This window comes from Chelonoidis abingdonii, chromosome 15 (assembly GCF_003597395.2).
Source record: "Chelonoidis abingdonii isolate Lonesome George chromosome 15, CheloAbing_2.0, whole genome shotgun sequence".
NCBI lineage: Eukaryota > Metazoa > Chordata > Testudines > Testudinidae > Chelonoidis > Chelonoidis abingdonii.
In genome coordinates this window covers 43,014,195-43,031,617 of record NC_133783.1, presented here as the reverse complement: position 1 = coordinate 43,031,617, position 17,423 = coordinate 43,014,195, and the positions used below count along the sequence as shown (strand labels likewise).

Sequence of the window (17,423 nt, the reverse complement as noted above, 5' to 3'; positions counted from 1 at the left end):
GGGGCACCCCCTTTAGCCCAGACACCCACATACCCTACCCTCTCAGAGCCCAGGAATCCAGATGGAGAAACAGCCTAATGCTGGGTCCCAGGCTTGTGTGGAGTTTCCTGCACACTGCCTCCTTTCTTCAGGGCATCCCTGGAACTGTAGCTGCTTGGAGCCCTCCAGCTCCGTTCCCCTCTCATCAGCAGTGTCTTCTATTTGTGAGCTGATCTCTGCCAGGTCCAGCAGCTCCTAGTGGCAACCAGCAGCTCTACAGCCCATTTCTATGGGGAAGAGGGGGGGGAAGGAAATTCTACGCAGAACATTAATTTCTGCATAAATTCTGCATTGCACAGTGACACAGAATTCCCCCAGGAGTAATTCTTGGACAGCGATTTTTAACATACATACATTTTCATCAGTTCACTGGTGGCTGTATGTAAAGATATTTATTATAGTGTATCTCTTCTTTGAAACCCACCCTTCTTTGCAAATATTCCAGTTTACCGGGACCACCCCACTGGTGTATGGAAATACTGAAGTTTTATTTTTTAAATTGAAAATTAATCCATTTTTTGCTAGAGTAGTAACCATAGCCTTGGAAGCTCACGAGGGGCATCTATTTTGATGCTGTTGGTTTAAAATTTTGTCCTCAAGAAATACATGTAATGGTCTCTTCTCTGTGTTAGTGTCATGACTACTAGAGCAAAATTCCCTGTTAGCAGGATCCCTGTCTGGTAGCTGGAGTTTTGTTGTGTGCACCCTGAACAGACCTCAGCAAAAACTTAAATCAGAATCCTTGTGCTCTCCATGGATTTGGCACAAAGACTATTGAAATTAGAGTTTTTCCATTGTCTTCAGTTGGTTTTGAGTCAAGCCCTAGGTTTGTTAAAAGGGAGACTCCTCTCTACCAGATCTAGCAAGAAGAGCTTTCTTAGCCTCTTCTCAACTGGAAGACACATTTTGTATAAATTTCCAATGTGCCTCATGTGTTTGGCAGAGTACAGTCAACTGTGTGAATATTAGGGTCTTTTAGTAGGCATATTTTGACTGAATCTAAGCATTGCATTTGACATATCTCTGATAGATCACTATTGCACTGACATGTCTTGTGATCAGCAATCCATCTTGGCTGTTGCCATTGATTTCAATTTGGAATCCTTAGAGTGGATTTTTTCATTTAAACTAGTACATACCAAAGCTCCTTATCATATAGTCATGGAGATGCTCAGTGGTGAACATTGTATAAATACTTAGATAAATAATATTTGTTAGTATATAACAGCAATTTACTTAATTTTACTTGCTGTTTTCTGGGTGACAACAACATGGGTTAAGTGACTGCTGCAAATTTTGGAATATCTTTTTTTTGTTCTTTATGCATGATTTCAGAGTTCAGTTCACAACTGCAGACACTATCGAACACTGATGGCCTAGTCTCAGCTCTTAGGATGGAGCATGTGTCAACACACATCTGACATATTTTTTAGGTAGCATTCACTAGCATTCACAATCTGCTGGTGTGTACATTGAGTAAATTCAGAGGCCCACATCTTGATAGCTCAGAGGGTGTATATGTTCACACCTACACATGAGGAGCTGTGCTAGCAGCTGCAGAGGAAAAGTCTGCTCCCTTGGTGACTGCACAGTTCCACTGCATTGGCTACAGCAATGGCTGAGGCACCATGCATCCCACCGAGAAGAGATAACGAAAGGTTGAAAGCAGCAAAGGTAAGTCTGAATGAGGTGTGGAAACAGATGTTTAAGTGATGGGCACCTTGGAAATGCCTACCGAGGATATATAGGAAGTTGGATTAGCGCACACAGGTCAGTGATAGACACAGGAATGGATTTAAATAGCAGTCTGCTCATTTATTAAATTAACAGTGAGGGAAATGGATTTTTTATGTCTTCCTTCCTCTCATCCCAAGAGCACTGCCGAATATTGGAGAGGACAGATCCAGGTTGGTTATACTTGCACTGGTCTAGATATTGCAGTCCTCATTCTCAGAGCTTCTGGTCCTTTCCATAGATCAAGATTCACAGTCAATGGAAATCTTTAAATCAAGACTGACTATTTATTTTTCTAAAAGATACGCTTTAGTTCAAACATAAATTAATTCAGGGAAGTCCTGTGGCCAGCCTGCGCTATACAAGAGGTCGGACTAGACCAGCGATTCTCAAATTTTTGTACTGGTGACCCCTTTCGCATAGCAAGCCTCTGAGTGCAACCCTCTTTATAAATTAAAAACACTTTTTATATATTTAACACCATTGTAAATGTTGGATGCAAAGTGGGGTTTGGGGTGGAGGCTGACAGCTCACAACCCCCCATGTAATAACTTCATGACCCCCTGAGGCATCCCGACCCCCAGTTTGAGAACTCCTGGACTAGACAATCACAATGGTTCCTTCTGGCCTTCTAGTCTACAAATCTCTTCCCCAAGTCGAGAACTGTAGTCCCAGCAGATAATCTCACCTGGCAGCATGGATGCTGTGCTTCTAAGGCACATCCTGTGCTTGTCTACAGAGATTGAGGCAGTCCTGTTGGAGTCCAGAATGCCTTTCAATAGAAGGTGATATGCTGTCAAATGGAACTTGAAAAAGTTTCTGCTGGAGACAGGCACCTTGACCTTGTTTCTTGTCTAATTCCAATTATGTTGGACTTTCTTTTGACTCTGAAATCACAGATGTCCCTAGCAATACTAACTTTTACTTATTTGCTTTTCTATCTACCATGTTCCTGAGAAAAGGATCAGAATGTTTGGATTTTAAATGGTCTAAGAAACAGATGCCCTCTACCTGAAAGCCTATTTGACCTTGGAACTTGAATTTAACCCAACTTCTGGGAGGGAGCTTTGAGCTCATAAAAAGTATTCACTCTCTCAGAATGTTTCAATCTTAGTTGTCATCACCTCTGCCAGGAAGGTTTAAGACATACAGTGCTTTAAGGCCAACCCAACTTTTATCCTTTTCCACAAAGATAAGGTGGTACTTAGATTCACTCCAAATTTCTCATTCTCAGAGTGATTGTGTATGCCCTCTAAGGGCTTCTCTACACTTTAAAAGCTACAGCAGCACAGCTGCACCAGGAGGGCTAGGTCAGCTTAACTATGCCACTGAGGAGTGTGGATTTTTCACACCCCTGAGCGACATAGTTAAGTCAACTTAATTTTCTAGTGTAGATCAGGCCTAAGTGACCGCTACGGTGGAAAAATATTTTGAGGCTAGGCACGCAACTCCTGCTGTGTCTGTGGAGGCAGCATGTGCAGAAAACAGAGTTACTCCTGGCAAGTGCCTCCATTTTCCCCCTTATATAGTATATTGCTTGCATTTTTCTTTTCTTAGCTTCAGGCCACTATTCCATGTTCCAGCATCTACTGAGAGTAAACATTTCCCTTTTTTTATTATGATTGGTATATGGAAGGTATTTTTAACAATGGAAGGGGCCGAAACATTAGAACTCAAAATTAAAGATAACAAAGGGAATAAACTGCAAAAAGGAGTTGGCTGTTTTTCTGTCTGATTAGGAGCATCTCATTGAAGAGATTGTGACAGAGAATTGAGAGAGGATTATGGGGCGGGCAGACCAGCTCTATTGGGACATTTCAGTTACGCAAACACACACAAGCACACAACATCAAGTAAAGAGTTTATGGACCCAATAGAGAGCTCCTTCCTTACACAATAGGTTAAAGAGAAACTGAGAATGGAAGCAATTATTGAGAGAGAAGAAAGATTAGAAAGGGAAAGAGATGAGAAGAATAAAAAACACTAGGTCAATATGGGAAGAGGGAAAGAAAACTTTATATATGATGAAGTCTTGCATGAGAACACAGGCATTTAAACTTTTAATTAGGGTACATAATTTGAGACAAGTGGCCTTGGTCTTGGCTCACCTTTGCAGAGAAATAGCCAGAAGTCTCTCAAAGTGAGTATAGCCTGAGCAAAATAGTACTCTTCACTTTGCCGCACAGTGGTGCAGTTAAATGTTGGTATTGCCATTTAGGACTCTTGACAACTAAATTATTCATATTAAGATCCTTCCAAGCAGAATTTTCTGTCTTCAGATAGCAGATCTCCATTTAGCTAATTGAATCAACCTATCCATCTTCTAAAAGGGTGGGCTTAACTTTGCCGTATTTGCTTTCCTTACACTGATGAAAGGGAAATCAGTTTTCATTTAAAATGACATTAGCCTGCTCTGTCTTAAAAGAAAAGGTCAGTTATTTTGCAAGGACTTATGGTTTCTCCTTTGCCAAATCATATTTTCCATATATATTTAGCAGTACAGGAAAACATACTGTAGAAGGAGCTGAGCCAGTGTATACACTGAATGATATTTGCAAATAGCCAAATATAGCCATCACTGTCATTTATCTTCCTTAATCATTCTTTCTGAATCCTGAGCTGTCCTCCACGCTGAAACAACTGGACTGCACCTCTCTACTCAGAAATATTTCAGGCAGTTCAGACTTGTCCAGATGGCTCCAGCACTTGTCCCACACCACTCCTGTCTTTGTACCAGTTCCTTTGTCTCCAGGGGTACAAGCAGAGCTGCAACCACACCTTTAAGTCTGATTTGGGGACATCAGCCTTCTCCCCATTCTCTCCTAAGGGCAAACTCATTCTCTCTATCACTTGTCAGGATGAGCAGGTCAAATGGAGAAAGTTGAAGACCAAGAGGGGCTCTCTAGGTATGTTAGGTACTTACCTGGCTCTCATTATTGTAGTATCTGAGTACCTCACATCTTTAATATATTTATCCTCACAACATTCCCGCCAGGTACTATTTCCTGCCATTTTACAGAGAGGGAACTGAGGCACAGAATGACTAGCCGCAGTGGAAGCTTGTAGTAGAACAGGAATTTGAATACTAGCCTCCTTAGTTCCAGGCTAGTGCCCTAGCCACTGGACTACCCTTTGTCTGTAGGAGCATATCCTTTCAGGAGCCACAGATTGCTCCAAGATTGCTCCCAGCCTGTGGACCCTCACAATGTCAGAGAAAAGGTCCCAGAGTTTGGGACTTCTGATTCCTCCACATCAGCTGAGTCTCTTCCAGAGACACCTCTACAGGGTTGGAAGGGAGAAGTTTCAAGGTTCCATCCCTGGTTCTGAAGCTGTAATTTGGCAAGGACATTTTCTCTTAGAAACTATTCTTCCCAAGAGGAAGAACTGAGCTGTTTTAAGGATCTTGTTCTCCACTTCCTTTCCAGCTGTAGTTTGGAAGAGTTAAAGGGGTGAATAGCACAAAAGTGATCAAGATTTCCATTTCCTTTCATGAATTTCATCACCCCTCAAAGAAGGGGAGCTTGGTTTTGGATCATGAAAAACTTGAACAAGAGAAGCAGGAGAGATTCTCCCTCTCTGACATGTTTGAAATCATGGGGAAGAAGGTGGTAGCCACCATCAAGGTCCAGTCAGAGAGAGGATAAGTAGGCCATATGGCAAAAATAGGCCACTGTTATAGTGAAATAAGAGTGTCAACAACACTGTCCCACTGTTTTAACTAAATCAGTTTAAATCATGATTTTAGTTAAACATGTGTGACTTTCTTACATAGACATGGGCTAAGAGCTCAAATGAATAACATTACTGACATATGAGATTGTTTGCTCTATTCTCAAACCCTCAGATAGGCTAAAAAGACCAAGATAAAATTTGAGACAACAGTTCAGATAAGGGAGATTATTGACTAGAAGTGTCTAAACCATAATTTGAGGACATCAGTAACTCAGCCAGAGGTTATGGGTCTATTACAGGCATGGATGAGTAAGGTTCTGTGGCCTGCAATTATGGCAGGAGGTCAGACTAGATCAAGGGTTCTCAAACTTCATTGCATCGCGGCCCCCTTTTGACAACAAAAATTACTACATGATCCCAGGATGGGGGGCCAAAGCCTGAGCCTGCCTGAGCCCTGCCAAAGCCTGAGCCCCACCACCTCGGGTGGGGGCGCCAAAGCCCAAGGGCTCCAGCCTGTAACCTGTGCCTCACCACCCAGGGCTGAAGCCCTTTGGCTTTGGCTTCAACCTTAGGTGGTGGAGCACAGATTTCAGCTTCCACCCCAGCAAGTCTAATGCCACTCCTGGCAACCTCATTAAAATGGGGTCATGACCTACTTTGGGGTCCCAACCTGCAGTTTGAGATCCACTGGACTAGATGATCACAATGGCCCCTTCTGACCTTAAAGTCTATGAGTCTAAGAACAAGATAGTCCTTTGCAGCTGAGGCCTGACCTGGCACGAGTAATTAACACCTGGAAGGAGGCCTCATTCCTTGAAAGAAAGAATTAGGGAGATCCTACTATGATGGCACCCACCTCTCACGAGCACACGCTGGTTGAATGCATGTGCCTGCAGTCTCTCAATTTGTGGTGACCCTTATTGGTGGGTTTCTCAGATAGGTTTTCAGTGACTCAGCTTCTGGCCAAGTTTAACACACTGTCTGTATGTGAAACAGAACAAACCTCTTCCGGGGTATAGAGTCTTTAGCACGTCCCATCCCTGCTATGGGGCTGTACCCCCAGAGCTTCCTCCCTGGAGACAGTGTCTTCCTGCAGCCTAACCTGGGCTCAGTCCTTACTCAGACCCAGCAAGCAGCCAGGAGTTCTCTCTTGCTCCCCCAGTCCCTGGCAACACTGAGCTGTCCATGGTCCTGCTGCTCTTTCAGCCAGCCAGCCAGGAACACAGTTGTCTCTCCTCCAGCTCCAGGCAGCAACTGATGACTCCAGCCCTGCAGCTCTTTTTATGTGAGCCTGCTGGGCCCTGATTGGCTGCTTCCTGCAGCCTCCCTTATTGGCTACCTCCCCGCAACCACTTGAGGCTGCTTGAAGGACTTCTCTTCTGCTTCTCTCTGGGACGGGGTGTGGAAGGACCCTGAGACCTCCAGCAGGGAGCCCCTGGGCCTAGTCCACCCCATCATAGAGGTAAATAGATCATGAGGTTGAAAAAGACAGAATGTCTGAGCAAGCTAAGAGGGAGCGCTCCCAGGGAACCATTTACTTTGAAGAAGAATAACAATGGACAAGATAAGTTAGGAATGTAGAGATCAGCTAAGGAATAGGTCAAATGTGGACAATGCATAGACAGAGCATGCTGTATAAGTAGGGCCCTACGAAATTCGCAGTCCATTTTGGTCAATTTCACAGTCGTAGGATTCTAAAAATCATAAATGTCATTATTTCAGCTATTTAAATCTGAAATGTCAGTGTTGTCATTGTAGGGGTCCTGATCCAAAAAGGAGTTGGGGAGGTTGCGATACTGCTGTCCTTACTTCTATGCTGCTGCTGGCAGTGGTGCTGCCTTCAGAGCTGGGCAGCTGGAGTAGCAGCTGCTGGCTGGGAGCCCAACTCTGAAGGCAGAGCCACTGCCAGCAGCAGCAGCACAGAAGTAAGTGTTGCATGGTATGGTATTGCCACCCTTACTTCTGCGCTGCTGCTGGCAGGGTGCTGCCTTCAGAGCTGGGCAGCTGGAGTAGCAGCTGCTGGCTGGGAGCCCAACTCTGAAGGCAGAGCCACTGCCAGCAGCAGCAGCACAGAAGTAAGTGTTGCATGGTATGGTATTGCCACCCTTACTTCTGCGCTGCTGCTGGCAGGGTGCTGCCTTCAGAGCTGGGCACCCACCCAACAGCTGCCATTCTCTGGCCACCCAGCTCTGAAGGCAGTGCAGAAGTAAGGGTGTCAATACTGCAATCAGGGGCGGCTCTATGTTTTTGGCTGCCCCAAGCATGGCAGTCAGGCTGCCTTTGGCAGCGTTTCTGCGGGAGGTTCGCTGGTCACGCAGATTCGGCAGAAGTTCTGCGGGTGATCTGCCAGTCCCGCACCTTTGTCGTGCCCACCGCACCTCCGCAGAAACGCCACTGAAGGCTCCGTGACTGCTGTCCTCACAATGACCAGCACGCCGCCCTCCCCCCACACCCGGCTTGCTGCCCCAGGCACGCGCTTGCTGCATTGATGCCTGGAACCATCCCTGACTGCAATCCCCCTAAAATAACCTTGTGACACCCCCCCCCACCCCCCGCAACTCCTTTTTGGGCCAGGACCCCCAATTTGAGAAATACTGGTGTCACCCATGAAATCTGTGTAGTTTTTCTGGATAAGCTGCGTGGAAAAGGTCTTGAGGGAATCCCTACATTCTGGAAGACACAGGTTTTAAGGAGAGATGTGTAGGTCATGGAACTGAAGGAAGTATGCCAATGTATCAGTCTGAGCCTATTGTGTGTATCTAAACACCCTGGATGCATTCAATTTTGAGTGATTTTGAGGGTTTTGGGGAAAGAGGACTAATTTAACATCTGAGACAGTGGATGGATGGAAGAAACATTTTCAAAGAAAAAATTATTTGCGTGAAACTGAGCTTAACTATGCTTCATGATGGCAACTAGGCTGTCTTAGTGCATTTGTTGCTAGCGTCGAGGATTTCAGGCTATTTTTTTTACTGTAATTTCATTTTAAAAGTATGCATTAAATAAAACAATACATGTGTGACTGCTGGAGTGAGGAAAAGGCAATATGTTTAACAACCAATTCTGCATCCCTGACTTTTGATTTTTAAGTGTTCTTTAGTTTATAACTGATTTTTTACTATGATGGAAGTTGTTGAATATCAGAGTATAGTCACAAAAGGCCAGGAATAACTCCAAACACGGAACAAAAAATTAAAAATTGCCAGACTACATGCTCTAGTTCATAAAAACCTGTGCAGGAAAGGGGAAACCCATGATTTTCCTCAGTACAGTACTCATTAAATCTAAAACATGTATCTTATCATTGCAATATTACATTCTAGATCTAGGGAAATGTCTTACTTATCACAAAATCAACAGCTCAATAAGAAGTGCTTTTCTTTACAGTGTAACCTGCTGTGCTGTAATAATGTGTGTTTCTGCTCAGGCTATGTGACACGTCATGGTGAAACCATCACATTTTTATGTTTTTGTCCTAATGCAGATCAGTCCACTGAGACCACAAAGACCAAAGAGCCAAGTTATCAATGTCATTGCAAGTGAAAGACGGTTTTCTGTCTCTCCGTCATCTCCAGCTTCTCAGTCAACACCACCTCCAATCACTCCAAGGACCAAACTTCCTTTCAATTTACAGTCCAGTAAGTTTTTTTTTTTCAATGAAACTTTGTTTTCCTAAAATATTTTGTGCAGAATGAATTACAGTTCAGCCCCCTTACTCTGAAATGTTTCAGAATCAACTGAATCACTTAGGTCAGATCAACAAGAGGATAATCCAGTGCGTACGTTCACATCTTGAGGTATAAGTGCATTTTTGGGAGTTAGCAGAGATATGATCGTTTAAGCTATATTATAAGAGATGGTGATTTCTGTGACCTGATCACTTGATTATGTTTACATTTCTTACACGTTTTAATATCAGAATTAATTTAAAATAATGGGAATATTGTTAACTGACACTCTCTCATGACTGTATTTGTCACGTCTCTTTAGAGATTTGGTGGGAAAAGTTCAGTGACTGGAGTTTTGGTTACTTTCATTTAATACCATCCTCTCTATACATAGGAAAAATACCGCTTTTTTTGTTAACACACACAGGCAGGCCTTAATCCTGCAAAGCATTTCAAGTGATTTAGAAGTATTACCGTCAAATATTTCATCAACATCTGTTCCCAAAGATTCTCGCCAGCATGCTCCGAGTTCTCTCTCTGAGTTTTACTGCTACTGACCATAAGATGTTGGTTGCAGATAAATGCTATAGTAAGGAATTTACTCCTTGGGCCTGTACTTTCGTACACCTGTTGTGTTTGTCAAGTGACAAAAACTATTTTTGACTTTTTACTAAAACAAGAAAAATTGCTTAAAGAAATAAGTTTTCTGCTCCTTTTCACAAGGTCGTTGTTTTGTAAGTGCCTAAAGATTCATGCTGTGCTGGCTTCTGTAGAGTACAAAGGTTGAAGGAACAGTCTCCAGCTACTGTAGTTAGTACCTGAAATGGATTTTCCTTTTGTGTGTAGACATAGAATAGCTTGTCTTTTCCCTGCATCTCTCAGTGAATTCTTCTGTAAACTTTCATACATTGGCTTCAGTCTTCAAGAACTCCTGTTATATAACTGGATGGAGTATAACTCCCATTTTGTGTACAAATTTAGCTTCCACAAATTGCCTTGCAAAGTGTTTTGTTGTTGACACTTAGCTAAAAATCTCACTGGGCACTAAACTAGTAAAGAAACATTTAGAAAATAAGTCATTTTTTATGCAAGTGACTAACTTCTATTACAGAGAGCAAGAATTACAGATCTGGGAAGTTCACGTTTGCTTTATTTATTTCCTTTGATATTTCAAAGTACATTGTTTTTAAATAAGCAAAACTTATTGCAAAGAATGTTGACACACAGCAGATTTATAAACCATAATCCAAGACTTCTATATTCCACATAACTGTATCAACAGAATTCACTGTGTGTAGCAAAAGTGTGTTATAGAATCTTGGGGAGAGGGAGGCTTGTTTGTTTGGGTTTTTTAATTGTTTCTAGACCTCCTGGTTGGAAAGATAACCTCCAAATAGGTGAACCAAGTATAAATCAAATGTTGCCTTCCTGAGTTTCCAACCTGAAACAATAATTCTGACAGGTATAAATTTTTGAAATCCAAAAATGACAATCTAACATATTGAAAACTGAAAATTTGGAAACATGACATAATCTGAATTACATTTCACAGTGGCTACTGTGCTAATTATATATTCATTTTCATATTTAATGCAAACCTCCATTTAAAAAATGTATTTGAAGCTATGACATAGTTTTGAGAATGTTTCTACCAGATTGCCGCAAGCTCTAGGACCTTGCTCCATTATTTAGGTCCAGCTTGCTACAGAGTACACAGAGCCTTGACCTTAATCATTCAAAGAATGATAACTCTTAACATTTTTAGATAATTCCTGGATAATAATTTTTGTGAAGCAAGCTGGCTAAAAAGAGTTAATCATATACTGAGCTATGAGAATAGTGCTTGCTTCTTGATTATCTAGGAGAATGAAAACTACAAATTGATAATCTGCTCCACAGAATCAAAGAAGGTAGAGATGAAAAAGACTGAAATCATCTAGTTGATCCCTGCCAGTTGAGAATTGTTCCTAATGGCATATAGTAAATAAAGTTAAGGGATACACAGACAACACTGGATGATTGTCATCTCTGATAAAGTACCCTGCACAGTTGTAGCAAAAAGAAATTATTAGACTTATTTACACTTAAATGTTCAGAAATCAAGATGAATTCAAGATGAATTCAAGCCAAGAGGAGCTTGGTAGGGGGTACATTGTCTTCAGGATATCACAAATAGACATACAATATTGAGGCAAACAGCTCCTCCCCAAATAATAACAGTGAAATTATGTGGTTTTGTTTAAATAACTTTTTGCTGCAGTAAGGTGACTTTTGGACTGCCCATTCAGGCCATAATACTTATTTTATATATGTTAATGGTCTGCTAAGTGAAGTGCTGGACTTTGGTCCATGGCTAAATTTGAACTTTGATTTTAAATGAAAAATAGAGTGTGTTACAAATACTGTATATATCAAAGTCCTTCACTTTGGGACGTATCCTGCTGCTTCTCTATAAATGTGCAATGCTATCTGGCAATGGAACAGGTGGGTCCCGGCTTTGGGGAGGCCAGGTAAGAAGTGCATACCCCCTACACAGTGGTACAGGGGGACAGAGTTATTTGGAAGAGGAGCATGGATGTGGCTGGAATAAAATCTACTATTATGCAGTTCCAGCCAGTGCTGGGGGTCACTAGGAGTTGTCAAGGCTAGTCCATCTATTAAAATGAAGTAGTCTCCACAAGGCATCTCCTCTGCTGCTCCTTTGTTTGAGGAAATGATTTCTTTTCTACCTCTTCCATGGATCTCCCCAGTGCCTATCTGAGATTCACAGGCTAAGCTTGGACAAGTAGATTTGGCTCTAAAGAAACAGAGAGCCAGGTTTTCTCATACTCTCATACTCTAAAATGCTTTACCAGAAATTCCTGTATAATTTCCTTTGACCAGAAATTAAAATCAAATGAGTTTGAAATACAATTACAGCTACTAAAAATAATGTAAACATCAAAGGCATCTATTTTACTGAGGGCTACATGTGTGCTCTGTTTACTCAAAAGTTTCATTTTCTAATCAAAGTAAATTTCGTATTTAATAGAAAATTTGATCATTTTCCTCACCTTTAAGAATTAGCTCTTCTGTGACAGCACTGAAATTATAAACTAGGCTATTTTTATGTCAATCTAAGTAAAAATATGTGTGTGCTTCATTAAGCAAAGTGTTTCTTAAACTTAAATTGTATGAATATTTTAGTTCTATCTCCCTAACTCAGGGATTACAGTTGTGTACATTTACATTTTATAAGTAAAATTCTGCTCTCAGTTACAATGGTTGAGTTCTGTTATAGTCACTGGAATTTCACCATTCTAATTGACATCAACATTTTGACCTTTTATCTTCTTGATAGTTTTTAGTAGTTTATCCACGATAGCATACAATGATTTAATATTTAATACGTACTATACTATCATTTAATATACCTAGGGGAAGTCTTCAGTACACTTATATTTCTCTATTAAAGAGGCATAAATCTCCCACTTTAAGGTGTTTATTTAGACATAATAAAATACTCTTTAACTTTCTCAGAAATGATACGATTAAATGTGAAGGCGTTTAAATGTTCCTCTCAAAAACTACAGTTAGATTAAAGCCTATAGGTTAACCTAGGGTTAAACATGTGCATGTAGCTAGTCTAAATATGGAAGAACATCAACCAAAGAAAAAACAGACACTTGTCAAAACTCCATACACACACAAATCTTACTTCTGCCAAGGTTCTCCAAATGTTCCATTAAATCACTGTGGAAGTGTCATTTTATTTTATGTATTACTATTGTATTGTATTAAATTTTGTTGTTAAGAAGACTCATGCCTTATGAATGTTATGAAACTTGATTTTTACTACGAAAAGACAGTCTTTCCCATCAGGAGCTTAAATTTCTAAATAGACACATAAAACGTGGGCTATCTGAGAAGTCTGTTTGAAGCTTTTTTTTAAAAAAATGGTTTTTTTTGTAATGCTATATTCTGATGATGTGTTTAAGAATAAGTGGGTTTTGAGGGGTCTGTAAGAAGAGGTGGTGGGTTGCCTGCTACTTTTGGATCTGAGAGGGAGTTCCAAGTGTAGGGAACAGAATGAAAGGAAGGATAAGAATGAGAGAAAAGGAGATAATGGGAGAAGTGAGGCAGGATTCATTGAGGAGGAAGTAGACAGAAATGAGAACAGTGAAGCAGGAAGCCATAGAACTGCTCAGGTCCTTGAAGGAAATGACAAGTTTTGAGTTGAAGAATTTCACTGGAAGAATTTGAAAGTGATGGATGAGGGATGTTATTTTAGCTGATGTAGTCTGAATGGACTACATAGAGATGAAATGACAAAGAGATTTCAGTGATAAATCAATACAACTGTCTTGAAGCTAAAGTTGTACTAGTGAAGAAAATAGAAAAGTAGGAAAACCAGAAAAAACACACAATATAAGATATTGCCAAATACTCTGCATTAAAAAAGAATCAGTGTTAACAAATCCTCCATCTACTCAAAAAAAATCCACTTTTAAGTGACAACAATTTTCCCCAATTTATAAACAGAATGATGTATTATAAGAAGGGCCTTATCAGTGCTCATTCCTCTGCAGAGCTCTCTCTTAAACCAGTGGAAGATTTGCCTGTGGAAGAATGGCTGAATATGTTCCCGTGGGTGAAATTTACCCCTGTGAGGAGGACCAGCACAAGACCTATGCACCACTTAGGCCTTCAAAACAAGACTTAATTAGAAATTAAGTGGTTCATAGGCCTAGTTCGAATCTTCTTCACTGGGCTAAATTTCACCCTGTTAATGATTATTCCCCACCTTCTGTGAGTAAATTAAAAAAAAAAAAATTGGTTGTACATTCTCTTGATTTATAATGTTAGTTATTTAAACAACTAATATAATATAATATAATATAATATATAATTTTGCCAGAAACTGGGAATGGGAGGCAGGGAATGGATCACTTGATAATTACCTGTTCTGTTCATTCCCTCTGAGGCAGCTAGCATTGGCCACTGTCGAGAGACAGGAGACTGGGCTAGATGGACATTTGGTCTGACCCAGGATGGCCATTCTTATGGTGCTCTGGATTTTGAAAATTTTCAGTAGGGATTTGTGGTTAATTATGGATTTCTTTAGTGTATTTAATTTTTAAAAGTCTAAATTTCTAAAAGTAGAAAAGTAAATAAAGCTCTGCTCTGTTATATTCTGTGTATACCTTGGATGTACAATGCACATATACAGAGGTTACAGCTGAGACAATTTTATTTGTTTTAAATGTTCTGTGAATATCAGCAAGTGAAATCTGAGACAAGTGACAATGTTGTACAATTTCCTTTTTTATTAAACAAGGAGAGACCTTGTCAGTGTTGATACAGACTGTACACTTAAAAGTTGACCTACCCTGACCTAGTGATCCTTACTTTCATGATTCCAGCAGTTTCTTTTTTTAATTTAAAAGCTATTGTTCCATGAGCAGCAAATTATTATAGACTCTATGAAATGAAGAGTGGGTAAATGGATGCATGGGCACTATCTCTATCATAGTATTAATGCCTGAAGGAACATTCTGCATCTTAAGATTTGAATGATCCAGAGACTTAAATGTTAATTTTACAGATCTGGAGCTGAATGGTATCTCTAGTTTGGAAATGGCAGACATTCCTCCTCCTCTTCCTCTCAAAGGTAACATGGCAGATTATGGAAATCTCATGGAAAATCAAGAATTGATTAGCCCTACAACACCCCCCGCTGCACATCAAAGGGTAAGTCTTAGAGGTACAAATGATTTTCTGCTAGTTTATTTGCAACATTATACTGGCCAAGAACATGAAGTTCTATGTAATGCTGATAGCAGACATGTACGCATCCAAATGATTTCTCCTGCTACAGAACAGTGTCTTAATCAGGACATGAAGGAATGTGGTAGCTCATTCTGAATGACTTGTAAGTAAAGTTAGATTCATTCTGGTGGAGAAAACTAAATATAAAGCAAAACACTGTTAAATATGTTAGCAAGGAAGCTTAAAGTGACAGGATGTAGTTGCAGCAGCAAATTAGTTTTTATACTCTTATACAATTCTATTTCAGGAGAGGAAATAAAGTATGTTTCTGACAGCTTTACATTTTTTAGTTCTGTGTCATTTCCTATATAGGCAAGCACAGTTACCGCTGAAAGGAGCAAATCCCTGAAACATTTTTCATCATGAACATATTTTTCAGATTCAGGCAGGGGCAGATAATTTTTCAGCTTTCTTATTTCCCGAAAGCAACTAGAATATATTGCAAGTATTAAAAATAATTTGATTTTCAAAAAATTTTCAGCACTTTTGGAGAAGGCTATCATTTGGGCTTTGAAATGTGTACCTTTTTAGAAAAGAGAGATACAGTCATATGCAGGAATGTTCCCCTGTGCAAATTCCTAGTAAGAATGATAATTTTTCAGTTTGTTTATCAGAGAGATGCACAGATTTGTCTGAATTAACAAAATTATTCTGAAATGTATCCTTCAAATAATTTGTTTTAAAAAAAGTTAATGGAAACTTGATCAAGTCTGGAAGAAAAGTTACGTGGAAATTTCCCCATTTTTAAAGGTGAAGAATATGGTTTACAGAGACACTACAGGCCAGATTTTTCAGACAGACTGAGCAACTGGAGTTGTACATACCCTCCCCTTCTGAAAATCAGGCCCTGAGTGACTTGCCAAAGGTCATGCATGAAGTCTGTGGTAATTCTGGAAATAGAACCCAGATTTTCTGATTCCTTGTCTTGTGCCTCAACTGCAAAGCTTATTTAATCTGATCATCAGTTCTGTGGACAAGTGCTAGTGAATTTATTCAAGTACAAACAGGAAAGAAACATGCATAATAGCTAAAGCACAGGTTTGAGAATCAGAAGATAAGGGTTCTATTCTGAGACTTTGCCACTGACTTGCTGAATGATCTTGGACAATTCAGTTAACTTTTGAGCTTCAGTTTCCTTATTTTTAAAACGAGGATCATAATACCATGCTTCATTGGGACTTTGTGAGGTTTTACACATTTTTTACAGTCCTCCAGAATGTTTTCTCTCTTTTACTCTATCTTGCCAAAATGTCCTGATCCCTAACAACCAGTTTCTGAAGGAGCTCAGGATTTGAACACAACCTGAAAAGTTAATCAAAAATAAGTTCTAAATCCTTAGATAATAAGCTCCTGCAATTTTATAAGACAACAATTGAGTGCTTGGCTCTTTATCTAGACTTCATAAACTCTTCAAGAGCAGAAAATGTGGGTGAATGAACAGTGACAAAGTCTGTGAGGTAGATTTGAAAACAGATTTGACACAAAGCTGAAGGGATTATATTTCATATAATTTAAGAAAGGCTTCCAATTTTATAGCAATGATTGCATTTATTTCACTTTGTACTTGGACCCCAGTAAGATTATCAAAAGCAAAATGTGAAGACTGGTGCAGGGCATGAAAAAGATGAGTCAGATATGCTCTTATAACTTTTATGACTGACCCCCCCACAGTTTATGGTTGCAGGCTATGGTATTTTATAAATGAGATAACTAACATTCTTGATTCTGATTAGTTTTAACTTATCTATTCTTAGCATCAATAAGGACAAACCATTGAAAAGTTCTGTAGATGATCTTATCCCAATTGCTTTAAAAATGATATTACAGAATGGGAAAGATCTCACTGTGTTAAAATTAAGTACTTGGCACAATACTGTTTGCCTTGAAGTCAGACATGAAAAAGCTTCAGTGAACAGAAAAGAGTACAATGACAAATGTATCAAGAAATGGCCATATCTTTCTGAGTACTTTAGGTCTAACTGCTACCAATAATCATTTATGGTGCTTGAGATTTTTATTTTTTTTACGTTTAGATTATTTGGAATCCATTGTTAACCTACTTTACTTAATTCTTTTTATCCCAATAATCTTCTAACTATAATGTTTTGATTGTTATCTTGTTCATTGTCATTTTAAAAATATTAACTAGCACATCCATATATATATTTGTTCTTGCATTGTCTGATTTGTTCTGCTACAAAAAATTCTTAATAATGTACATGAACATGAAAAGAATCCTAGGACTCTTGCAAGGATTGTTATTACATCAAGGCATTCCTCTAGGCTTTTGTGCTCCTTCACAGGTTCATGTACATCTTCGCATACAAAATCAACTGCCTCTTTAGCATTCATAGTCAAAAGGGAAACTCAAAGAAAATAGACAAAGGAGTACTTACATTTATAAATATTGGCTATAATACTTACTATTCACAGGATAACAGTTTTGATGAGAAGATTTCCATCAATCCAGCAGCAGATACAAAACTTGACAAAGAGTGTGGC

At 39.7% G+C, this 17,423-nt stretch overlaps 1 protein-coding gene across 2 annotated transcripts in view; it reads left to right on the top strand.

The window, feature by feature from the left end:
* Nucleotides 1-17,423, top strand: part of DOCK1 (dedicator of cytokinesis 1) — a 570,673-nt gene that overhangs the window by 542,942 nt on the left and 10,308 nt on the right. For both annotated transcript variants that reach the window (XM_032801591.2, XM_032801590.2), the window contains exons 50-51: nt 8,930-9,083; nt 14,698-14,843. In XM_032801591.2, coding sequence (XP_032657482.1) covers nt 8,930-9,083; nt 14,698-14,843 — 300 coding nt within the window. The remainder of the gene's footprint in view (nt 1-8,929; nt 9,084-14,697; nt 14,844-17,423) is intronic.